Consider the following 26,181-nt stretch of genomic DNA (forward strand, 5'->3'; position numbering starts at 1 on the left):
CTATTAAGTAGCTCAGTATTTATAGACAGTGACTTTTAACTGGTTATTGTATTGTTTTTAATCTCTTAAAGAAAACTACTCGGTGAAACACGGTGAGCCGAATGTTGCCTTATCTTTAATGCATTCAACCTTACTGGCTTCATTTTGGAGGCTGAGACAAGCAGCCTCTTAAGACTGGAAAAATGGGCCACTCAGTGAAGGTGGAAGGGAAGGTGGAGTCTGCCCAGAGGCGCTTGATTTCTGAGTGATACGGAGAACCTCTTGCAAGAAGCAGAGCACCCTTGGAAAATGAGCTTTTGTTATTTTTTATTTTCCACCTCGTTTTCTGCTTTTTTGGGTGCTTAGGTTTTGAGGCAGGCATTGTATTTTCGCAGCTCTTTGCCTAGCTGCAAACCAATCCTCTGGAATATTACTGCTATGATACTACATCTCAAAGAGCTGCCCAGGGGTTGGTGAAGGTTTCCCAGGGCAGACAGCAGCCCTCTTCACCAGTTTCTTTGAAATCATCTGTTTGCAGCAGGCAGCGAGATTTTGTGAATCACTGGCCTGTTCTCACGTAGCTCTGGCCCTGTTTCTTCACATTGTTCTTCTTTCTGCTTTTCTGAGAATTTCAGTGGCAACCTGGGGGAATGTTTAGTAAAGGCGGGCATTTTTGTCAGCCTTTTCACATGGATAATGCACAAATTGCTGAACCAGACGCCCCCTCCCTGGGGCTGATTCAGTGCTGCACAGCCCCTGCCTGCAGGAATGCTAGGGATGAGCACTGCATTCCTTAGTGACACCAAGATAAGCAGAGCACTAGGAAAGCTGGAGAAGGTGAGGATGGTACCAGGCTGCAGAGTTTTAAGAGATGAATGTTTCTCGCTGGCCGTGATCCAAGTGATGGTTAGGAATGAAAATATCCTGAAAAAATCTAGAGAATGGCTTTTAAAGCCAACAAAAGAAGTATTTTGCAGGTCAGTCCACAGAGCAAGCACAAGCAAGACATTCTCCTGCAGAGAACACGAAGAGAACGTAAGAACAGGATTATTTAGCCTGAGGGTTCAGAAAACTATGGGGGGTGTGTGTGTGGTCTGTACAGTAATACAGCAGTGAAATCCCCTGTGGTATTTGTTGTGAGTAAGAACAGAGAGCAGCCGTCTGACATTGGTAGTGTTTTACCCTGACCTGACTTTGGTTTAATTAAGCACGACCTACAGAATAGGGCTGCAGCTGAGCAGAGGTGTAAATTTCCTAAAGGTTTTTTTTTTGTTTTCGTCTCAACAACATTCCTCTCCAGGATTTTGTCTCTGCATTGTGAAATTTCAGGGCAGACGCCCTTGTCCTGCTTTCACCCTCTCTCTAAAACATCTCACATATCTGGCACCGTGCAATTAATAACTTGGTTACTACAGACCGCTGAGCCTGTGGTCTGTAACCCTGTGTGTAAATCAGGTGGTACGAACAAGCGAAAGCTAAGTCTAACCAGGTTACTGCACAGTAAGGGAGGGTGTGGTACCCTGAGAGCTTTACGGGGAATGAATGTCTGGAGTCCGGCTGGGACGTGCTCGGTGACCAGGGGTAGGATGAAAGATGACTCGATGCTGTGGCTGGGCCCAAGCACTGAAAGCAGATTCCTTTCCTAAATGTTCCTTACATATCATGCAAGGTGAGTGGAGCAAGGAGAAAAGATAGCTGATCATCTATACGTGGAGAGAGGACAGCAACAAGGGATCATTCCTTTAAAACTAAAATGACAAAAGGAGGGGCTTACAGCCAGCTGGGATGAGCTGGCAGGGCTCTTCCTTGTAGAGCAGCTGGAAGTGTTTACTGGAAAGACAGTGACACATGGAGTGAGATGGAGGGAGGGGCAGGAAAGAAAACCACAATATTTGATAGTTTCTCTGAAATCTCAGTGAAGACAACTTGGAGTGCAGGTAGGTGTGTTTGCTTAGTAGTAAAACACACCGCTCACTCTGCTTACAAGAGCTACATTCACAGTGCCTGTATCTCTGTATTCATGGGTTCAGATCACTTAGGCAACAGGTTGCATCTATGGGGCTCCCTTGTAACAGTTGTGTGACAAGCTCTGCTCTGAGCGGCAAGCACAGGGCTGTGCTGCCCCATGAACAATTCAGGGGAGTCTGTTGTTGCCAAATGAGCGGCTCTAACACAGCAAAGCCTAAGTGGAGGCTGAGTCTGGTAGAAGGCTGGTTGTGGAGTAAGTGTTGGCACTAAGACATGTGTTCAGCTCTCCTGCAGCATCCTTGGGCGGGTTTTAAATACTGTGAGTCATACCTGTCATAGGTGGTGTTCACACTCTGAGGAAAATACTTGGCCTGTGTTGAGTGAGTGAGGTGGGCCAGTCCTCTACTGAAGGAAAACTGTACGGTCCCTCAGCCCCTGTATAAAAAGTGCTGAGGAGAGGGAAGTACAGACAGTTGGGAAGCAGGCTGTATTAGCTCTTTCTTTTGTAAAATGGAAAGCTATAGTTTGCTTAAACTGGCACAAATTAGGTGTTATTTAAAACAGCCTATTGATAGGCACTGGGGAAAAGCAGAGGACATGACAAAAAAATCAGGGCCAATGGTGGTGAGGAATTAGCAGTGATTTCTGGAACATCTCTTGGTGATGTGACAGCACCCGTCCCTTTCATTTCTTTAGATATTTAGATATAAACCCAGTCTTGGTTTGTCCAGCAATTGCCTGGTTTGTCATGTCCTAAACATGAGCCAGCAGTGTGCCCAGGTGGCCAAGAAGGCCAATGGCATCCTGGCTTGTATCAGCAGTTGTGTGGCCAGCAGGGACAGGGAAGGGATCTTACCCCTGTGCTTGGCGCTGGTGAGGCCGCACCTTGATGACTGTGTTCAGTTTTGGGCCCCTCACTACAAAAAGGCCCTTGAATGACTCGAGCGTGTCCAGAGAAGGGCAACGGAGCTGGTGCAGGGTCTGGAGCACAGGTCTGATGGGGAGCGGCTGAGGGAACTGGGGGTTTTAGTCTGGAGAAGAGGAGGCTGAGGGGAGACCTCATCGCCCTCTACAGCTACCTGAAAGGAGGGTGCAGAGAGCTGGGGATGAGTCTCATGAACCAAGGAACAAGTGCCAGGACAAGAGGGAATGGCCTCAAGCTGCACCAGGGCAGGGTTAGACTGGCTCTTAGGAAGCATTTCTTTCCAGAAGGGGTTGTGGGTGTTGGAATGGGCTGCCCAGTGCAGGGGGGGAGTCCCCATCCCTGGAGGGGTTTAAGGGTCGGTTTGACCCAGCGCTGAGTGATCTGGTAGAGTTGGGAACTGTCAGTGATGGTTGGACTAGATGATCTTCAAGGTCTTTTCCAACCTAGATGTTTCTGTGACTCCTCCTAGCTTCATGCCCTCCTCGCTTTACTGATCATTGTGCATCACAGGGCAGAAGCAAATGTCTTTCAACTCAGTGGATGTGCGTGGCTCCCTCCAGCAGGCAGAGCTGGCTGCTACATATCTGGTTCCTCAGGAACAGTATCTCTGTAAGTAATCTCTTCATATTCTGTTACATACATCAGTAAAATAATTTCTACAGGCATTTCATCTCCTTACTCAATTTACAAACAAGTTTAGAATGAGATATCACAGTGAGAGTAACAAGGACAGAAAACAGAATGGCCTACACTCAGAGGCCTTTTTAACAAGAAAATTTTAAATAACACCTAAAAAATGCTTTAACAAAGTTCCTCAAAAGATCAACGTTTTGAATCCAGTTTTGCCAAGATTAATGCTTTGTTGTAGATGTCTGGTAGCTTCCCTGGCTTTAGGGGAGCTATGTAAGTGGATGACGGTAGGCATGGGTGCTACATTTTTGAACAATTGTGTAAGTGCTACTTGGGTTGTGATAGCTCAGTCTGCAGGGCTCTGGAACACCGGTGGAATGTTTTCTGTTCCCAGTGTGTTAGACAACGTAGCTTTAAAATGTGTATTTATTCAGCTTTAGTTCTGTTAAATGCTGGCCATTTTTAACAATGGCCAGTTTAACAGTGGAAGTTGCATGGCTGTAACAGAAAACAATTTGCTGTACAATATCCTCATGATACTTGTTCTGGATGCTTAAACAGAGCATTGCAATTAAAAATATTAGATTAAAAAATGCCCAGTGGCTAGACACTATCTAAAACTTCTAGCTCTACCAAAGGAAAACAAAGATGATTTAATTTTCTTAGTGTTGATGATGGAGTTGCCATACAGCATCCAGTGACCTTGGCTTCAATATTTAACAAAACCTGTAAATAGTCCAGATTACAAAATGGATTGACATATACAAGATTTATTAGTCAGCAGTTAACAATCAGAGAGATTTTTGTTTAATCTCTGGTCTTCCTAGCTGTGGGGAGAAGCAGGCAGAGGGAAGAGAGTTTAGTTCATCTCATTCCTGACCTCCAGTTAATTTATGGAACAGATCTTCATCCAGTGTTTCATTCTGGTCTTTGGAGCGGGTTGACAAGAAGATGTAGCCCCCAATATACTCATGGATGATTTTGCAGTCTGCGCTCAGACACGTGAAAGCGATAGAGACATTCTGATCAAACTCGATTGCAACCTAAAGAAAATATATATGGCAAAATTATGAACAGAGATAAGCTGCATCTGGGAAAAAAAGAGCAAGTGTGAAGCACAGCTGGACCACAAGTACTGTGATGGTACCTGTCTCTGCTAACCAAGACTTCTGGCTCTGCTGGACGTTGAGAGTGTTCAGCTGGTTGCTTCTCAATTTTCTGCTATGGCAGGGCCCTCTTGTGGTCACAATTTTTTTGCTTGTTGAGGCAGGCAACAAACACATGCTTTTAACTAGTTTTTTTTCTAATGATGTATAAAGTGAACACTGAGAAGAACAGGAATGGCACTCCTGACTCGTCCTACACTTAACCAATAACGTTTAATACTGTTCACTATTATGTGCTGACCTTAAATCTGCTTGTAGGGTCCAGGTTTTGATTTCCAGCTACTGTCAAGTTCTAAACCTCACCAAACTGGGGATAATTGCTAACTGCAGATTCTGCCTTTTTTGGGGGGAGGGATTTAAAGCGAATCCAACAGCTTTACCCAGGATTACAGGCTCTGGCACAGGCACAGGCAGGAGAGTATTAGGGATTGTATCTGATCTCTCCTGGTTCCTGCAGATGGCTGTGACACTGTGTAAGCAGGAAGTCTCCAGGCTGCTTGAATTTCCATCGGGTCACACTAGTTTTACCCCAGGAGTCTAGAGGTTACAGAGCTGGCTCCAAGCTTTCAAACACAAACTCTCCAGTGGACTGCTGGGCAACATTGAGGTCAGGAGCACCCTGGTATATATCACCCAACAGAGCTTATTCCTCAGGACCACATACTGACACAGAGGAGCTTGCACCCTGGCCTTGTAATCCCTGTGTGGGATTTGAAAGGCAAACCAGGTTCCTGTATCATCAGTCTGTAATAAACACTGAATCACCACAACTTGGAGGAGGATGATGCACGAGCTAGACCACACAGAGGGTTAAAATGAGATTTTTACGGTGACAGAGCAGTAAACATAATGGGTTGAAATTTACCTTTGAGTCTCTTTATTTCACCCCATCAAAATCAAGGACAACTTACAAAGAATAAGCTTGGTAGGAACCTTTTAAAGCAGATATCTTTTAGTTTCTGAATTTTGACTACAGACTCCATTAAGGAAAATTTTAGACAGCTTATTTAATGACATGTCACAACACATTCAAAATCTTTTCACTCTGAGGTTTAAAAAGATTTTCTGAAAGCATCTTCCAGTGTCTGAAATGTAATGACTGAATGCAGAGAGCTGTTCCAGTTTTACCTGGCGTATTTCCCAGTTCACATTCCACTGCTTCATGCTGGAGAACCTCCATGTTGTGATAGGATCTCCTGTGGCTATATCTATTCGTATCAGCCTGTTATAGGACACCCCAAGCACATCATCCTTTTTGCTTCCTTTAAACCTGAAAAAAAAACCCCAACAACAAACCTTTGAGCAGATCTGATTTGCAATGATTTCTGTCTAGAGAAACACACACATGCCCTCCTCTGAAAGTGCAGAAAACATGGGAAAAGCCACAATGGCCTGCGGTTGAGAAGAGATTGGACCCTTTGTTAGAACTGTATTTGTTACAAAGCAAAAACGTGGGCTGGTGAGCCCTGGTTTATGATGGAAAATGATCAGGGAGGCAGATCTAGCTGAAATCTTTCCAATTCATTGTTTTCTGCCAAAAAATTATTGTTCTGCCTAAATGTATGAAATTGATTATATTTTTACTGGAAAAATGTCAATGATAATTTTCCTTGCTTCATTTCACTAATGTTGAAACATGTTCTTCTAGTTATATTCACCTAAATTATATAAGCATATCAAAATAGATTTATTATGTATCACCACTAACATCAAAACAACTGTTAGCAATATATGCATGTTTCTGAGTATAAGTCACATTACAGAAACATTGAGACATTTTAACATTTTAACTTTCTTCTGACTAGAGAAGAAAAACAAATACAAAAGTATCACAACTTCTGGGGGACAATTTCTGAGTTAGGAATAGCTAGGAAAAAAATACTCTGGTGAAGAAATTTTCCTTCTCTTCCTCTAGCTTCATGCTGAAAACTGGAAGAAATCTAATCTGTCTGCTGTTAATAATTACAGTATTTTTGATCCTGTTTCTGAACTTTCTCTCATTAGATGATGCTGGTCGTTAGCAAAAGAATGTGACCTGGACCACAGTTTGTGCCTTCCTTACTGAGAAATTGCCCTGCAGTTTGCAGAAATTCACCACAAGGTGTTTTGCTTATGCTACAAAATGCAGTTTAGGTGTTGGGTGGGTTGGTCTGTTTAATGGAATTAACGGTGACAGATGGGACAAAACACCTGTATCTAGGTTAGTAAATTAAATAGGGAACATTCCTGGGCACTGAACTCCTGTTTGGAGAGTCCCAGGCAGAATTCTGGCTGCAACCAAGCAGCTCTCTCTCAAATGACTCCCAGGTATGGCACAAGGAGCTGGAACATCCAAGGACCAAAACGATCTGGTAGTTCACGTGAGGCTACTGGGTTTTGGGAAGTCAGGGAGTTTCAGAGTACAGATGTGGACCGTTCTATGCCAGCTGGACTCTGTGCCAGAAAATGGTTCCCAGCTGCTTCAATTTATACCACAGAGGATTCCTAAATAGCCCTGGAAGAGCTTGCGTTAAGCACAAATTAAGGAAGATGCCTCCAAGTATAGTTGTGTCAGTACTTTCACTTTTTTTGTCAAGGAGAAAGAATGCAGGTCACCACGCATGCTCAAGGTAGGTGTCCAGGGAAACTGCTGTGAACACAACAGGACCTTCCTTGTGCTGTCTGCTCTTCCAGAGTCACCTAAAGAAGGGATCATGTTTTGTTTTCTTAGTGAAATGCTAAATTATGCTCAGCAAAAATCCAATTTATCATAAATTTATTATAAAATATGATCCAAAATCCAAGTCATCATCTAATCAATCCAGTGAGCGAGAGTTGGGGTGAAGAAATCTATTGCAAACCTGTGAACACCAATGAGACAGGTATTTTTTACATTTTAGTGAGTTTATGTCAATAAAAGTTTAATCCTAGTAGTATGTTACTTCAGGCAAAACCCAACAGGTCTGTGTGAAGGCAAACATAACGGAGAGTCTCACTCCAGGAGTGGAGCTACTGCTGTAGAATAAAACAGCAGTATGGAAGTTACAAGAATTCAAAAAGGTCTGTGGGGGAAAAAGTAGAGAATGTTTCCAGGACAGGGAGTCAAAGAACTTTCTGCAAGCGTGAACATGTGATGGCAGCCTGACATGGCTGTAATGCTGTGATTACCTGACAATATAGTAGGATAAGCCAAACTCGGGGAGGGACTGCCATGCTTGAATAAAACGCAGCTTGGCCTCCACCAGGGTCATCTGGGAGACACTTTGGTGGGCTTCCAGAATACGAGCAGCCAACTGGGAAACACAGGAAAAGAGAAAGGTTTCAGTTACCTGGAGAACAAAAATACCCTTGCTTTCACTAAATCAAACCTCATTAGTTCTGATGCCACGTTCAGATGCTTAGTTGTCACCGCTCATGCAGCTGTACTGCAGAGAGCCCTTGGGGACAGATCCTGAGCTGCAGGGGCAGAGCAGCACAGCAAGGTGTCAGGTCTGGGTTTGTGCTGCGCTCCAGAACATTGCTCTGGAGACTGGCATGAGCACCAGTAGGCTGAATTCTTTTGCAGCCAAAGCAGCGAACAAGGAATTAGGTGGAGAGGAAGGAGAGGCACCCAGGCCAAGAGGACAGGAAGACACTTGTTTAAGATGCAGACAGTAACTTCTTGCCCTTAAAAACCTTCCTTTCTTACTCTGAAGAGACTTTTGGGGACAGTGTTGTAGGGAGGAGAACATGCTGCGTGACTCAGGACGCAATGTGGATGTAGGAGGAATACTTGGGAGAAGTGCTAAGAGACCTGTCCCTGTGTTCAGTTTAAAGAAAAGGCCTCTTGCAAAGGGACAAATGAGTATTGCAAGATGATTCTACCGCATGGTTTCCAAATGCTGCTTCGATCCAGCCTCACCCTCTCACTGGAATCACCCATGCCCAATCATCAAGCCATGCTCGTACCTGCCTGGACTTGTATTTTTTGGTATAACGTAGCGAGACAAAGCATTCTGGTTTCATATCTATGCTTTCTGGATCAGAGACAGCCTGGGGAGACATAGTCCAGTTCTTCATCTTTAGAAATGAAAGGATCTTGTGGACCTCAGGATGATAAGAGCTATCGGCCATCGTTTTGCCTTTTGAGGCTAAAATGCAAGCAGCCATCCACCGAGCATATTGAGTCTCCTGCAACAAAGACAACTGTTTGGTATTTTTGGACAAAACATTTAGGAAGATGGCTACTACTCATGCACTGTGTGATAAAACCACTCTGGAGTTATTCTGCTGAATTTGGGTGGATGTGTAGTTACCCTGGTACTGTTGTTCTTCCCTGACTGGGCTAGTTCCACCTACAGGACTGCCTTTGCAGAATAGTTAGGTTTTACATTTTCAAAGAAATCAAGTACTTTGCAATAGAACCTCTTGGAAATTTTATTGCATGACTATTTTCCACCTAATGAACGTTTTTGCATAATTTGGATTGATACATTTAAATACAAATGAAATAAATTGATACGGGAAGCTAATGGAAGATCCTTATCATGCTACCCTCACCTGAATAGGGAGAGTTCTAATTAAGAAGTGAACAAAACCCAAACTTCAGTCCTCTGAAAACACTGGAACAAAATATTGTAACCTCTTTTTGCTTCTTTGATAGTTTGCTTTTTTCTTCTCAGCAGCTTTACTAGGAAACTGACCATAAACACAGAATTATTGTCCTTCTGTCTCCTCAACCATTAAGTATTTGTTAGACCACCATATCATTCTTAAATTTTACTGAGCATGTAGATAATAAACTCTCTGCAGCATCCTTATTTTTCTATACAAATGCTAGAACAGGGCAATGGGTCTTCTAGACAATCTGCCAAGAAACCCAGAATATGAGCTTTCCCTTGTTTTATTACTCACGTTATCACATCTTAAATATACTTCGTTCATGCCATCAGCAACAGGAATTAGTAATTTGATTCCAAACTTCTTTGCTGCAACATTTACATCTGGTACAATCTCACATCCTAGATCACAGAGAACCAGAAAGCAAAGAATTTGTTTAATTACTACATCACTAAGTACTGATTAATACTAAAGAACGGTACTTAATGGTTGTTTTCCTTTGAGATCAAGAGCCAAGACTTTCGAAGCTTAGGCCTAATGAAAGGTTTCTGTTCTAGTTCACTGCCAGGTCTGGCTTGCCAGGGTGATGAATGCTCTGAGCTCAAAGAGCATGTTCATTAGTCTGGAAGAAAAAGGATGCAAGTGCTCTCAAAACCTCAGCCTGATCTCAGGAAATGCTCAACACTTAAAATGGGCCGCCATGGCTGTGGGCTACTTGGTGCAGTTCCAGCCACCCCTGCTGGTTTTACCAGGCCTTTATCTGAGGATTTATTACTGAGGATATGCAGACTGGTATGCAGAGCCATTTGCTCACAGGGGTCAATCTTCTTTCTATTCTAAAAATTTCTTCTATGCTGAATCCTGGCTCCCTGATGCCGAACAAATGATGGCCCTGCGGGAGCAGATGTAGGTGGAGGCTTTATATGGTGCTGGTGCTTGCTGTGGGTGCACCCAGGGTCTTTTCTGCAGGAGAAGCTGGCTGGAGCCATTGAAATCCCCAAGCATGAAGCAAACAAGGCCCAGAGGTGGTCTTGGAGCTGTCCCTCCACAGCAGTGTATACAGGTGCAACATACAGCATTCTTCTCCACTGCGTCATCCATAATCCCCTCGTAGCTACCAGCGTGTGTTTGCCCAGGACAGAGGTTATTACAACCATTGAACAGAGAGTGAAAATATTTGGAAATAAAAGCGTCACACAGATCACATTCTCTATCTGACACAAAGTGAATTCAGCAATACATGGCATTGTACAAGCCAGGTCCAGATAATCTTGGTTTGGGCTAAGCTACGGAATCCTTTTTGTTTAGGCCTCTTCTGCAGATTGCTTAGGAGTCTCAGTAACTGAAAAAGTTCTAAGACTAAATGCTACTGCACTTGCTTTCCTGAGTCTTGCAAGGATTTCTTGATTTATTCAGTTCATGAATGCAACTGAAAAAGGAAAGAAAAAGAAAATTCCTACCTTTTAGGTTTACCTTCTCAATAGGTTCTCCCTGTGCAGATTCCCTGTTTTTAAAATAAGATACTGAAGTGTCTTTAAAGACAAACCAATATGGCTTGATAGCTTTGAGTGACAGCTTTCTGGGCCTAAAAGAAAAAAAAAATCACATTTGTTTATTGTGAAATGTACCAATCACTAAGTCACTCACAAATATTACTGTTTGTAATAAATGTAATACTGTAAATAAACTAGTAAATACTGTTTGTCACAAATATTACAAATTGCTTTGAGGTCATACATGTGGCTTCAGTTGAGTTACTCCTACTTGTGTCAATGAGGGGGGTGGCAAACACCTGGAACCAACACTGCACCCAAGTTATCCCAGGTATGGTTGTGATTTTTACCCCAGATTCTAGCTGAATCCCATCTATGATTTTTCTCAGGTTTTCTTCTTTCTCTTCTATGTGCTTGTTTTTTACTTACTTCAGTTCCTAATCAAAGCCATTCCCTTCTAACAAACTAGTTCTGCTTTTTACATGAACTCAGTAACGCTCATGTAACCCGCTAGTTTGTTCACGTGCACTAGAATTAGCTTCAGTTTTTCATAGCTGCTTATCTACAAGATTTGCACCCGTAAAACTAACTTGTACTCATTAAATTGTAAGGAAGTAAAGACCATCTTTTTGGCTTTATCTGGATATCTAACAGAAAAAAATTCTACTCCTTCACTAAGTTTGTAGAGGTTCCGTAGCAGTCCAAGAAAGGGTAATAGTTTAAACCATCTCCTTCCACTAGGGCAGTGTTACTCCAGCTCCTCACACATGTATAAAAATGAGGACTGTATCTAAATTATTTTACTTAATTTCAATACTTTTCTAATGCAAACCAATTTCTTTCATAGAGTAAATTTAAAAATACCTACTTTGGAATTGAGAATGAACTGATAGATAGTAATGGTCAAACACAACCATTGTGCCAGCTCCACGTCTCTCCAGCAAGAGATAAAAATCATAATTAATTCTACTAAGAATACACTAACAAAGCCACAGGGCTCGGGAGGAGGCAGGGAAATAAAATCCCAGGTTCAGTATATTTCAGGAGAGAAAACCACAGGTATTAGCACTATTTCAGTACAGAAATAATTCACAACCAGCTACAAAGCTCAACAATGAAGTTAAAAAGGAAAAAGAAAAAAAACATAAATTCCACTGTCTTTTCACTACATCCCTTTAAACCTAAGATGAAGGTACAAAGAGGATACAGCTAGCTGCAAACCAGTGATTTATGATACCCACTCTTGCCTTCTCCAGAGCCTTTCTCGAAATCCTAGTTTAGAATTCTTTCTATAAAATGGTGATTTTTATGTTTAGATTAAAAAAATAACTTGGATTTTCAAAGCTGCCAAATATTTTGGCTTTTAATTTTCCAATACCGTGACATTCTTCAAAAATAATGGACTGTAATTTTTTTAGACTCACAAAATTATTTTTCCGGAAAAAAAAAGTTGCTGAAAACTTTTTTGAAAGCTTTTTGCTGTTGTTGTTTGTTTTTTAAAAAAACATTGTAATTCCCCACAATATTGTCACCCACCTGAAAGTAGTATTTACAGGTATGCTAATGTGGTGCATATTGTGAATAAATGTGAATAAAAGTTCACTATATGAACAGAGTAAGCAGTATGACATGCAGAGCTTTGCGTTTAGGTTTACAATTAGGCAAATAATTATAATAACAAAACGTTGTTGTTCCTTTAAAGAAATGTTTTACACCTTACCTAGTTTCTACAAGGTTTTAGGTTTAGTGATTTGTCATGTACATAGGAAATTTTTCATGATGAAAAATAACCGCTGAATGCTTTTAAAAGCAAACAGCTCCACTGCTAGGGAAAAATAAACAATCCATTGTTAAAGGTGAGTAACTGACGGAACTTAAAAGGCTTAGATTCTCTTTCATCTTGAGCCACCTTAATAATTTGACTGTCAAAATTCCTAATTGGAAAAAAAAAAACCCAATTCTTAATAGTTACCAGCAACAGTTGAAAATTTTCAGGTGCAGTTTTCACTTCACTGTCTAGAAATACGAGTTGTCAACAGAATGAATCTGATAATTATTTGTGCAATAGAAAACTTTATCTTTCTAAAACACAAAGACTGTTTTGTGAGAAAAGGCATTACAGATATGAGGTCACTGCAGGCATTTAAATAACCCATGAATCAAGATATTGCAGTGGGATCACAGAAACTCGTTTTGATATTAGAAAGAAATAGACACCACGTTTGGTTAGAAAGGGATAATTTGTTTCTTTTGTTTAAAAAAAATAAATCACCAGGGTTGCTTTCAGAAGTTCTCCTCAGGGAGAGCTAAAAGGTTTTTCTTCTAGTTTTTCATTGGCAAAAAACAGTAAAATGTGATTGAAAACAAAATTGTAGACTCTTTTGTTTAGAGATGATTGCTGAGCCCTAGGAAATGTAAAGAGCCTGGTCTTTTGATAAGCATAAGTATAGCTACCCCAGCACCCCAAGAGCTAGAAAGATTTGCTGAGAATCTTGCTCAGAAAGAGCGAGAGAAGGATTTGAAGAGGATGATATTAGGCTAGTTAGACCTATCTCGTATATTTGTTAATTTCTAACTGTAGGATCTACTGTTAGATTAGAATGCAAAGAGATTTCTTGTATGGTTAAGCTTTTTGGTTTGTAGGTTTTATTATTAGTTTTAATAACTCACCTAACTAGCCTGAGATTATCAGCAAGTTTCGGGATGTCTGTGATGTCCTCCTATCAGGAATAATTAAGAATAATTTTAGTACAATACACTTTGTAATCGTCTGTTAACTCTTAAAAAATTAGGAACCAGGTAGGCTCATCAGAGTCAATGCATTTGACAGTGAAAGCAATTCTGGGATCTGAAAGGACATACCAAAATGTTACTTGCGTTTCCACCTTCCAGTGTCACTTCTAGATTAGAAAGTGCAGCTTCTACTTCATCTACTTCTGATTCACAGGTGAAATCTTGTGCCTCTGATGATAACGATAACTTGCTTACATGATACTAAAACAGAACGTCGGTATCAAATAGTCAGTACATCACTTGGCAACACACAATCACAGCATATGAAAACAGGACATTTGGTCTTCTGGGTCTTGGACAACTGTGTAAAGTTCTGCAGCATGGAACAGGTATGTCCACTGTGATCCCAGTGCAATTATTGAGAACAGTTTCCTATTTTAACTGCCAGTGTCTGTATTCCTTCGCTGTATAATCGTCCCTGTTCTGTGAGGCTGACTCAGTGCTCACATTTGCACCCCCAGTGCTGTCAGCTCTAAGCGCCATCCATACCAGGTGGAAACTTGGCAGCAAGGTGCCGCGGTTTTCCGCAGTGGCAGGCTGTGAATTTTTTGGCAGCTCCGTTTACATTTTAAAGGAAGGAATTTATTATTAATAAATATTTGTGCCTTATTACCTACAGTCAGGGATTAAGCCATGCTAGGTCATGTTAAATTTTTACATGCTCCACAGCAACCCTCTCTTCACATTGTGCTATAGATTTTTTTCAGTCTCGTGAATATATGAATTTGTGTTTTAGAGAAATTTTCAGGAAGCATATGTGAGAGGATGGTAGCTGGTATGGGAAGCAACACTTCACAGTAATTCCCTTCAGAATAGACTAGTATCAAAGTTACATCCTGGGTATGGTTTGGTTTAGATCACGTTAGTCAATGGTTCTGTAACAGTATGTGTCAGTTTGAATAATGGTGTGCTGCTACTGAATTTATTTGGTTTAGTTGATGGATGCTGCTTATTGTTTCTCACTCAAATAGCAGATCCCCAATCCAAGCAGAGCTATCAGCCTGGGCTCTATCCTAGTCTTGTCCTAGCTTGTGCCTGCCTCTTGAGAAAACAGGTTTTGCAACTTGGATCAAGTACGTGCCTGTAGTGCAGCAAAGATCAGCATTTCTTCCTCTGTGCAGTCGATTTCTTCTAACAGGATGGCCCAACGGGCTTGTTCATATATTTGGTTTATTCGCACTGCATCATACTGTAGCAAAAAAGAACAACATTGGTCATTAATGACCATCAAGATAAATATTCATGATCACCTGCAGTTGATCTAACGTTAGGCTAAAGGCATAAAGATTGTTTCCTTCGTCCTGCCACCTCTGCCCTGCTGTATGTTCCTGTCCTTCGCTTGTACTAGCTCATGTGATTGTGCATAGGGTCACAGTGGCTCGCTGATCCAACAAAAAATTAATCAGGAGTCCTTGGCCAAAGCAGAAGAGGAGATTAAGACATCCTCTTTTTTGATAGGAGGCCTTGGACTGGCTTAATCGAAATGTGAAACCACACTACGAGAGTGAAAATAACGTGACGTGGCTGATATGAATGTGACATTCAACAGTTTACCACTGCCAAAAGACAGAAACTCTTATTCCTCACTTCCCTTCTTCTGCTCTTGGCTGTTTCTATCTTTGCACTGGCTTGATGTTCGTCAGATCCTGCTGTGAACCGCTTTAATTTCTTATTATCTACTTGGTTTGTAAGCTGAAGTGACTCACAGAAATATTCAAGGCCCAGAGCTGGTGAAAGGGAGGTGATGGGAGGGTAAACCTTGGCGAGTGACCCCTCCCAGTAGTGGTGAGTTATTCAGTTGCCTGAAGCAGTTGCGGGTTATTTCATCCTATGGCTCAATGGCTGGCTGGGGCAAAGAAGGGAAATGTTTGGGCTGCTGAAGTTGAGACACGTATCAATTTTAGTGGGGATGGCATTTCACCCCAAAACATGCCACCTGAACTAGAAAGTGCCCTTCTGTTTATCTGTTTATGCCCGAAATGAAAGAGTTTTACAGAACTTACAGAAAATAACATGAAGGCCAAATCTTCTAAAATTCACATTTGAACTCTTGTTGAATTACAGTGGTCAGTGATTGTGCTTTAATGTTTACAAAATGTATATCCAAGCTGTAAAAACACTGGCTTAACACAACCACTGCGATTGACTTTTTGTGGAAATAAAGGCAAACGAGAAGCAACTTGAGAAAATCATTTAAGTGATTTTTGAAGACTTAAGTCTTGTTTTTCAAATGAGGCTTAAAACACTTTGCTGAACTTTCCAAAGGTATTTAATCACCCAGTCACACTGAAACAAGTTTAAGTGCCTGAGAGCTTCAGCCCAGAAAACTTGAATATTCAGTGAAGGGCAGTGGAACATACATGTCGTTTTAAAGTCCATTTTAAAAAATAAGGCTTATACCCCTCCATCATTTAGGACATCCCCTTAATTATTCTCGTTAAAAAAGAGGCAGAAAGTAAAGCAGCCCCTCTGGAAATCTGGATATTGTTTCTGGTGCTCTTTAGATCTTGTCTTTATACTTAAGATCTTGTTTCAGGTGAGGAACTGTGATTCAGTGTCCAGAGGGGAAAAGTGCAGCCTTAGCTGAGGGGGAAAAAGTTGAATTTGATCCCTGACGGGCCTGTAACAAATCCTAGCTAAAATTCAGTCCCCTTGTGCTATAGCTCCTTGACATGAAAGCAGGGAAACAATGAATAGCAATAAAAACAAAGCTCTTACTTTTGGATTCAAATCAAAGAAAGTGTAATATTTAAAGCGTAAAAGAAGTTGATCGTCCTCCAGAATGCCTTGTTCCATTAGTGATCGAGATGAATCTAGCCAGCTGCGGAAGAAAACAACCCACAGATTCATCTGTACAGGAAAAACTATCACACCTGCAGAGCTCCAATGTAATTGTGAAACAGAAGTGGGAACAAACAGCTCTAATTCCTGCAAGTCTGGGGAAAATTGACATAACTCGAGAAGGTGGAACGTTCACATGGATTTACAGCTTTCAATGTATAAACACAGTACCTACAGACTTCCTATTTTTTTCTGCAGCGCTATTCAAAACATCAGGAGTAGATGCCAGAAACTGAGCAGCAACTAGTTGCAGGGTGACCTATGCCAGTGAGATTCTTCTTGATTTCCAGAAATGGGATTCATTTAAGCCAGGGCAAAAGCATGCCTGTAAATATTCAGAACTCCCGCTTTTCAGTTCAGTATTTTCTGTTTTGTAATTCTAGCTACTCCTATCCTCCAGTGAAATCCAGTGAAAATACCCGAGTCACTGCTAAATGCTCCACAGATCTAAAAATTACAATCTGTATTTTAATGCTAGAGAGACAGTTCTCTCAAACACTTGCACCACTAAACCCTCAGTGTTTTGTATTCTTCTGAGGTGTACAATAAGCAATGTTTGCTCGTGCATAATTCAGACAGTTGCCTATTTGTAACGCATCAGAGCTTTATTGAATTTATCCGCATGTGTATTTCCACTGTCCGTTTAAAGCCTTTAGAGTCTGCTATCCAAACTATCCCTTTAGCTGTGCCCACAGTGCTAAACTGGATTTAGCTTCCTCCAACAAAAGAATATAGTCCAGAGCCTGCACAATTACATCATTCATCACTTTAACACAAAACTGCCTAACCAAGAATGTTGAATAAGGAAAAAAGATCAAGCAGTATTTCTGAAACCAAGCCTACATCAAATCATGTTGTAAAATATCAATATAGCCATATATCAAGGGTTTGTTTTGAAATTCTGCTTTACACTTAAAAAGATGGATTAATGCTAAACCTTGTTAAGCCAGGTAAGAAAGATCTTCAAGAGAGGCATCTTACCCTGCGTTGAGTTTGGCTTTGTCACCTAAAGTCCGAGGCTGATACATCTCTGCCAACATTTCTGGAGAACAGTTGGGATGACTGAAGGCAAGGATGCTGCAGTTCTGCTCAGTCAAGGGACTGTCGCTGAACCAAGTAATTGTAGAAGAGGCTGGTGTCCCACTGATGGGATCATAAAGGGGTGTCATGGTTTTACTGTATAAACCTGGACTTCCTGCAGGTTAAGAGAGTAATGTATGATTCCAGGGAAAACTGCCTTCAGACTGAGGTAGGCTACCACTTTTTATTGTAAAAAAATAACCCTTTCCTTTCATGACAGTCTCCTATCTCTGCTGTTTACAGCAGGCCTCATCCTTTCCCAGGTGAAGTCACCTCAGGGACAGAAGTGCTCTTTCCTGTTCTGTGAGATATCTCAGTTGTGTCGGAGGTAGGAAACACATTACTTTCAAGCTTTTATTTCTCGTTTCCCTTGCAGGGAAAAAAGCTTTTATTTCTTGTTTCCCTCACATTTTCTAAGAGCAGCAGCACATCTTGTGTGCAGGGCCACGGCTGATCACCTGTTTTCTGGTATGGCCTTTCTCATATCAACGGAAAGGGAAACATTTAAAAAGACAACCGAAAAATATGGATATATTGGAGATTTCAGCAGCTTCTTGAACCCACTAATTTCAGGCCCACTGTGTCTCTCTGACTACCATTCTACATTAAACTGGTCTCCCTGGTTTTAATTGTGTAACAAAGAATTTCTTCCTCTTTTTGACTTTCAGTCAGAAGAATAAAATCATACTGATTTTTCATTACCTGATAATCCAGAACTCACTGGAGAGTTGCACAGGTTTAAAATATCTTCTGTAACTGGTTCTTTGCTGTTCTTGTCTTTTTTCTTTTTCTTTTTGAGTGTGTCTTCTGACTGCTTCAACAAAGAGAGTTCTTCTGACCGTCTGATATCTACAATGGCAATTTGGGAAGTGAAGCAAGAAGAAACATTTGAAACTTAGCAAATTAAATCCAAAAAAAGCCCATCGTTGGTCATAGCATTCGGCAAAGCACCATGTTGCAATCTAAATTTTATTTTTAGCAGGTTGAAAGCAGTGTCCGTGGAAAATCCAGTAATTCAATAACAAGGCCAAAGACTCTGGGCTGTGAGAGTGAATTTTGACAGGGCTTTTGTAGGAAGCAGAACTGCCTTTTAGAACACCAGGGAAAAACTCTTTCTCCCTAATGGCTCTGCAATCACCTTTGTGCATAATAACCTCAGTGAAGTGGCTGACTTACAAACAAGGAAGAGCAGAAATGGAACCACTGTATTTGCAGTTTGTGTCTTTATTTATTCCCTGTATTTCGCATACAAGATTCTGCCTTGCCTATACACCATTCCCTAACACACTACTGATTCAGAGGAGTATTGCCAGTTACAAACCTGACCCTTCTGTTTCTGAAAAACACTTATCCTGGGGTAAGCAAAGACATTTTTGACAGTATTCACTCATGAGAAAAGTTAAGAGATTCCTGTACTGGCTCAATCTGGAAGAAAAATGTGAGTAGAAATATTTAATTTGGCCAAATGTCAGTTGAACAATTATTGCATCACTTTATCATGGCTGATAAGTATAATAAATATATACTATACCTTTCACAATCCACTGCTACACGATGTGATTGAAAGCTGCACTGTTGTCAATATGAGGTAGTAAATTCCTTCTGAAGATGAATGTGTTAAATGGGCTAAACTTTGAAGATCTAAATTAAAATGAGGATTTTAATCCCCGTTTTACCCTAAAACGAAGGCATTCTGAAGACTGTTTGCAGACTTGACTTATTCCTGTTGCTCACAGGCACACAGGTCTGGCATGCTCCAAAACCTCATCTATTTGGGGGAGCTCCATTGTTGGAAGGAGTAGAGACTTGGGACTCGGTGCTGCAACACATTCATGGGCTTGTGTGCATAGTTTGATATGCCCTGACCTGAAGAGGTCTGAGCATACAAAAGGTTTGAACGTTTAAAACATGCTCCTTCTGAAGTGAATACATATAACTAACAGGCCAAGTTGAGTATCATTAATGCTAGTGAAAATAGTTGTTAAATCGGTTGACACCTGTAAAATGGTGAAGGCTGTGGGAGATTGATAAGCTTGAGCTTTTAGTCAATGACATAGAATAAGCAGGGCTGATCCCCGCTCATGGAGGACAAAGATCCCTACAAAACCATCAACAGGACTTTGACTATCCAGTACTCCTGAAGCTCATGGGACACATTTCTGACACTGTTTGCATCAGTTATTACAAAGATTGAGAACTATCAACGTGCACTGGATACTAAAAAACAAAAAATCTCTCTTTTGATCTCAGGTCAAGTCTATAGTATTTCTCCTTGAGCTAAACATTTTTCTGAGTAAGGACTTCACATTGAAACAAAGTCACCTAACAAAATGTTCCAACTTAGTTGCCAGAGGGGATTTAGCTTTACTTACTCAGAATTTTGCAGATGTCACTGACAGCTTTGAATACCATGGAAGAGAAGCTGACTTTCAATCTCACAGTCTTCATGTTTGGCAAGCGAAGCCGCAGCATTTTGTGCTGAGTAGTAAAGAACAGCTTAGCATCTGCCTGCACCCCGCATTTATCCAGTGTCCAGTGGGTTTTCAGAAGCCAACATTTTTTTTGCTCCCACCAAAGAGCATAGTCTGACCAATCTTGTGACATTTCTAGGAAAATACAAACTGGTTATTAATAAACTACGGAGCAAGTGTACAACAAACTTGGTTTGGAAACAGCGCTCTGCAAATGGGAGATTTACATTAAAGCAGCAACTATAGTTCCTGAGACATAGACCCTGATTGCTGAATACTTGTGGCAGTCACTGGGACCTAAGTTTGTTCTCCCTGAAGAGTTAACCTTGGTGATGACTGTGGCACGGCCTTCATCTTGCAGATAGCCACAGGGAAAGCGCATCTCCTGAACCTGGTGATACACATGCTCCAATGCTGCTTGGATTGTGCTGGGATACAGACTAATAACAAGGGTACCCACTTTGCAACTTGAAAATCCTCCCACAAAACCTTGTGTGCACCCAGACGGGCTCAAGTTCTTCCACGATCTCCTGGGAAGAGCCCCTGAACAGCTTATCTCTATCGTGTTAAGAAGAGCAGTGAGTCCCTTGAAGCTCTGGTGACACACAGCTAAGGGCTGTTCTCAGGTCTTCTCTGTAGACTGACAAGGATGTTCACCCAAGTGCAGCCCACTTAGGACAACTTTACAGTGGCAACATTCTTTGAATAATCAAGAAGAATTACTATTTTGGGAATGAGCCCTGCGACAATCAGGAAAAAGTTAACAAGCTCTCTAACAATTATGGTGACCTCTACCGTACAGAATGTAGAAACTTGTGAGAAGTAGAAACTTGTAACGGAGGTAGAATGGGCATGGGTAGAATATGGCACAGTTAAATCTTTTATTAGCTTGTGCAGGAGGGCAGGCTGGTGGGACTGATCAGGGTTGCCTACAAAAACTTCTCAGAGAAGACTGGCCTGCCAAGAATTGACTGTCTTGTTGCACTAATAGGGATTTGCCTGTGTTTTGCTTAAGTAAAAAATGTTTGTGTATTTTGTACTTAGAAAATACACAGATGAAGTAAGGCTTGTTGAATCAAGAACACATATAAGACTTTTTTTCACGAGTTTTGGTGGGGGAGAACAGGGGCTATTCTTCAATTGCTCTTGAGCAATAAGCAATCCTGGCCTGAAAGGTGTCAAAACCTTAAATTGACACGAGCAGCACATGCATAAGGAAAGAGATAAAGCATTGCTGCTTGCAGTTCCATGGGGAATTCCAAGATTAGATGCCTTCCCAGATGTCAATGATGTGTAGTAGCAAGTAAAGTTTCTGTGTGATCTTGGTCAAGTTGTTTCAGTCTTCTGCATCATTTCTCATTCCTCCTTATCAGCTTGGCCAGGTAGAGGCTATTCCTCAGCGTGTTTATAACACACTCTATTCTGTTTTGGAGTTTCTTGGTAAAAATTGTGTCTCAAGAAAGCTGCTGACATGAATCACTTTGTTACACATTTCCTTTAAATATTATTTAATATAAAAAGGTTTTTGCACTAGTTGAGTACTAGTTATAAAAATACTGTGAAAAATTATTCTTCTGACCCAGTGAGAACTCTGGCTACCATTGGTTTGCTGGCTGAATTGTGTGTGTAACTATGCAGAGAAGTTGGTAAGAATGTATCACAGGTTTGCTGCTTTAATGTTAGAAAAGAGATTTCTTGATAAAATCACTATCTCCAAGTAGCGCTTTTCCATCACAAAGGGTGTTTGTGTAAAAATCTCCTTCTACTGAATGTGACCCTTTAGGATAGAATAGCTCGTGTATCTCCCTTTGGTTTCCTTCAAAACTCATGTCTGAAAACCAGACCTTTCACTTGGCAGTAAGAACTCTGAAATTATTGTTGCCGATTTTAAATTTCTGCATGCTATTTTGCTGAAGGTTTTGTTAAAGTTCAGTTTTTCTCTTCTTGTTTGTCTGAAGTCAAGCTAGTGAAAAAGTTTCAAGGAGTCCAATTATATTTGTCTAACTGGAAGACAAAAACAAAGTAGAGTTTTGTTTGTGATAGCACTGGGGCTTTAGTCACAGACAGGGAGGGGTTCTGGCCACATAAAACCCCTGAGTCTGCAGCACCTACATTCTCAGTGTACTGTTACAAAGAAGTGAGGCCATGCCATTTCAAAATGCACAGGACCCTCTTTTGACAGAAGGAAAGCTGCATGTATTATTTTAATAACACTGTAAATTAAACAGGTCTTTACTCACTGATTTGTTCTACTAATTTCAGCATCACTCCTCCAATATGAAGGTCCCCTGTGACCCGTAGTAAAAATTCCTTTTGTACCTCTTCATGCTGATGATCAACTGTCACCACGAGCTCCCAGGAGTGAGACCCATATTCACTTGATGAAATCATTTTGGAAAGGTCTATGTAAGCTCTACAAAACCAAAACAAACAAACAAACAAGGATATTTTCCCTCCATTCTCTGAAACAAATGCATTTCTCCATAGTCTCAAAATACTTCCATGCTGCCAAGACTTCAGAGTGGCCCTGGCTGGAACTTTAGCTATGTTATCTTGTTACCTCTGAACTAGACTCTGCTCTCGTGATTACTTTTGCACGATAGGCATGTCAGGTTTTTGTCTCTATTCTTATCCCTCCCCCAAGCATCTCCAGATGGGTAGAGATAGCGCAGTTTTACCCCCCACTATACCGTGCTGATCTGCCAGTCTGGCCACCGGACAGCCGGCAGTTGTGGGTGAGATCTATTCTGGCAATCTGTCCAGTGAACAAAGGAATTTCATTGACTTGTACACTTACAGCTGTAATCTTCACTGCAAGTGAAAATTTACATTTGCAGTCCTGCCAGCTTTGTCCCATGGAACCAAAACCAGAGAGTAGTTTTACCTATTTGGGTAGATGTGAGGGAAGACAACTAACTTTAATGGCTCTCTGCCAGCAGTATCCAGGCATGTAACTGCAGTTTCTGCTGCTTGCCTGCTTGCACAGAGACGGAAGCACGTATCCTGTGTCAGCAGGGTGAACTGTCTGAGATCCCACCAGGCTCCTGCCAGGACAGGTAAACAGTAATCATGCCAAGTCAAACTAGACAAGATGCTCAAAGCAGAAGCTTTGGTTATCATCAGCAAAGTTCTGCTCATTACTAAAGAAAGAGCTTGTAGGTACAAGGTGACTGATGCCACAGGAAGGATTTGTGTTATTTACCCAGTGAGAGAAGATACCAGATTAGCACTCAGTGTCCTGTCAGACTGAACCCTAAGAAGCAAGCCTTTGCAGCTGAAGCTTAGGAGTGAAGTGGATGTATTTCATTTATTGCAGACTTCCAGCAATACCCGAGAACCGAAGTCAAAGAGACTCTGGTGAAGGTGCCACACACAGACTGCTTCTAACATAAAAAAACCAGGAGTTGTTTACTAAGGAGGCTAGAGGGGATGTAACAACATCAACAGGCTTTTGTGGATCTTTTTAAAAAGAAGGATTCAGTAACTTAAAACCTGTAGCCTAAAAGTTAGGTCAAACCCAGAAAAATCAAGGTCAGAGGTGAGGAGAGAAGGAATGACCTTTTCTAGGTCCAACTGCAGGACAAGATCAGACTAGCTTAGGTCATGCTACTGTAAAATTAAGCTAAAGGTTAAATATAGCATGCCTAGAAACAGGGTGAAAATTTAAGTTCACCCATTTACCTGATTTTTAATAACAAAGCTTTATGTTACCGACTAGATAATAAAAGTGGGGTTTAGTGCCAAAAGATACTACCCCAGGGCCGAGCCCAGTTCAATGTTCATTCTGAGGTTTCCTTCCAGAGTCAAAGGAGGCTCTTGCACCCAAACAGCCAGCCTGTTACAGCTTAATCTTCCTCAGACTTTCAGGTGTTATTCATGTTTCTTAACACCTTATGGTTGAAGAATTTCAACAGGAAGACTTTTGATATTTTGTTAAATTACAGATCATGCAGTATTTGTATTATGGAGTACAACATAAATCAAAGTCATCTAACTGTTCCAGTGCAGTTCTTTTAAAATCTCTTCTCAGAATACTAAAGTTGTAGGCTTGGTTCCCTGAACATCTTCGGGCTTAGGTGATGCCTGGTGTCAATCCTCCTGATAAAATTTGATATCAAAGAAATAATAGAAATGTGGTAGTAATGACAAATTCTGCTAATAAGAAAAAGTGATTCCAAAGGTAAAGGCAATGCAAATGTATCTGTTAAAGATTACATTGATTCCTCCCCTAAATGAATGACAATATAAATGAAAATCTGTCCCGCTCAAAACCAGCCTTTCAGGGGAAAATCACATTACCAAGGAGTTTCACTAGAACAGTGCTGGGTGTCTGCCCTGAAATTCCAACATCATGAGGACTTATAGACAGCCTTAACTCAGAAAACAACAACTTCATAATTGTATGACTCCAAAAGGAACAGGAATTTATACTCCAAGAGGCTGCTTTACAGGAACAAATGGTACGGTAATTAGGTTCTCGGATGTGCCAGCCTACACCTTTTCACCAAACAGTTACTAAGCCAACAAGGGTTGATACTTATCCAAGAAGTTTGTTTGGTTTGCCTTGGTAAATAAAGACATTGTATTGGACACTGGAAACCACTATGGCTGTCCTGCCTCTGGGATAGAGCTTGAATTTTGAATTTGTGCTGCAGTGTGCTCCGTGGATTTCCTAGCTTAGGTGTGCGTTAGACCACGGTGTACCCGGTGGAGATCCTGAAGGCAAAACGTCCAAGACACTGCTCCTGAGATGGTCTCCCGGGCAGATGAGGCTTTCCGCACAGAGGCAGTGCAAGGTGTAGAGAACAGTTATCATTGCAAAACAGGAATCCTGACTTTAGAAAAGGCAATATGCCACCAGTCATGCTCCTAAGCATCAATAACAGCTTTTAAAAAGAAAGAAATCTACAGCTGGCCTAAGCATGAGAACTATGTGATTTCATTTCAGGAGCAAAGGTATGAAATCTGGCAGAGGAACTATGATTTTGCCTACGTGTAGTCCACTATAAACCAGTATTGTTACAGAAAAGAAGCAGTCTCATCTGCCCTCTTGTGCCAGCAAAAACATCTGGGAGCTTATCTGGATTTTTTTTTCTCCTTTTTAAATTTGGTTTAGCTTCCCAATCTAATTCTGCATACAAACACTTGTGCTGACACAGGTGAAAATGAGCAGCCCAAGGGATGGGTGAAACTCTTCCTTTCATTCTCGCTGGCTTGCAAAAACCATGGCCTCAGTGCAGCTAAGCATTGGCACATCATTCCCTAAAGCTGCTCTCGTCTCCACTTCCTCTTCAAACCAGGAGGTTTCAGTTTGATGATAAGAAAACACAAACACTAGTAAATCCGTACGAGTACGCAGCACAGACAAAGCCTAGTCTTGAGAAAGGGACAGGCTAAGCAACAAGGACAACTATTGCGTATTAAAACCCCGGCAAAGCCAAACTGCCAGGGCTGGCTGTGCAAGCTCCATGGCTTAAAACCTTCAAGTCAAGACTGGATCTGCTGCGGGAACGCGCCAGATTCCTGGGCTCCTCCTGGGTTGCAGCTGTATGGCTTGGCACAGGGAGATCAAAAAGGCCAGAAACGTGTCTTCAGGCTACCGCTGACTCTAGTCAGTATTTCTACGGAGCATTTTAGCCAACACAGCTATAAAAAAAGCAGCAACTCCTCTACAGATTGAGTTCTCCACAGATTTTAGCCCTTACAGCCCCAAACTTCAACCTTTGTGTGGAAATACAGGAGGGTGTTACCCATACTAGAGCAGGAAAAGGCACATTTTAAGGTCAAGGCGGGGAAAACCAGACGATGGTGTTTCCCTGTGTATTTTTAAGACAAGCGGTGCCCCGGCATGTTTCAGGCAGTAAGTGCGAGGAGGCACAAGGGGTAAAGAGACGCAGCTCGAGGGCACAACAGGCCTCTGAGGACGTGCCGGGCCACCGCCGCTGGAGCGGCCCTGGGGAGGAGGCTCCCCGCACGGGACCGGGATCGGGTCAAACCGCTGTTCTTACAAGCGCTCAAAATTAATAATTAAAAACAATACAAAAAAAAAAGGTAAAATAAAATAAAAATAACGTGGCTGCCCGGCATGCCTCCTCCAGCCCCTCCGCGGGTCCCTCCAGGCAGGGCGCAGCGCGCCGTGAGGGCGGCCCACACGTTCCCAACCGCCCTGCCCGCCCTCGCTCCCTCACTTGCGGTCTCCGATGGCGGCGCCGTCCCTCACCGCCCGCTGCCTTCGTCTCCACCTGGCGTCTGAGAGA

At 41.7% G+C, this 26,181-nt stretch overlaps 1 protein-coding gene across 4 annotated transcripts; it reads right to left on the minus strand.

Annotated features, from left to right (window-relative positions):
* Positions 1-4,000: 4,000 nt before the first annotated feature.
* Positions 4,001-26,181, minus strand: FERMT1 (fermitin family member 1). 4 transcript variants are annotated; one of them, XM_026846337.1, is made up of 15 exons: positions 26,113-26,181; positions 22,165-22,337; positions 19,826-20,059; positions 18,156-18,302; positions 17,355-17,568; positions 16,251-16,353; positions 14,614-14,721; positions 13,602-13,733; positions 13,410-13,459; positions 10,707-10,831; positions 9,541-9,647; positions 8,596-8,817; positions 7,816-7,940; positions 5,797-5,938; positions 4,001-4,545 (listed from the first exon to the last, which is right to left on the minus strand). In XM_026846337.1, exons 2-15 carry the CDS (start codon positions 22,313-22,315, stop codon positions 4,372-4,374), a joined length of 2,034 nt encoding a protein of 677 aa, XP_026702138.1. In that variant the 5' UTR covers positions 22,316-22,337; positions 26,113-26,181; the 3' UTR covers positions 4,001-4,371. The 4 variants fall into 4 exon arrangements, with proteins under 4 accessions (XP_026702138.1, XP_026702141.1, XP_026702140.1 ...); XM_026846340.1 differs by having other exon boundaries at positions 22,244-22,337; positions 26,113-26,125; XM_026846339.1 differs by lacking the exon at positions 26,113-26,181 and adding an exon at positions 22,842-22,948.

Source organism: Athene cunicularia (assembly GCF_003259725.1).
Source record: "Athene cunicularia isolate RWA chromosome 3 unlocalized genomic scaffold, athCun1 chr3_part1, whole genome shotgun sequence".
Lineage (NCBI taxonomy): Eukaryota > Metazoa > Chordata > Aves > Strigiformes > Strigidae > Athene > Athene cunicularia.

What these genes read in the sequence shown, in the direction of transcription:
- FERMT1 (XM_026846337.1), bottom strand. Translation starts at nt 22,315, where the DNA reads ATGATTTCATCAAGTGAATATGGGTCTCACTCCTGGGAGCTCGTGGTG. An exon ending in AGTGAGTTCTGGATTATCAG is followed by an intron (nt 17,569 to 18,155) that starts GTAATGAAAAAT and finishes CTTAACCTGCAG; the next exon opens with GAAGTCCAGGTTTATACAGT. An exon ending in TGAACTGGGAAATACGCCAG is followed by an intron (nt 4,546 to 5,796) that starts GTAAAACTGGAA and finishes TATTTTCTTTAG; the next exon opens with GTTGCAATCGAGTTTGATCA.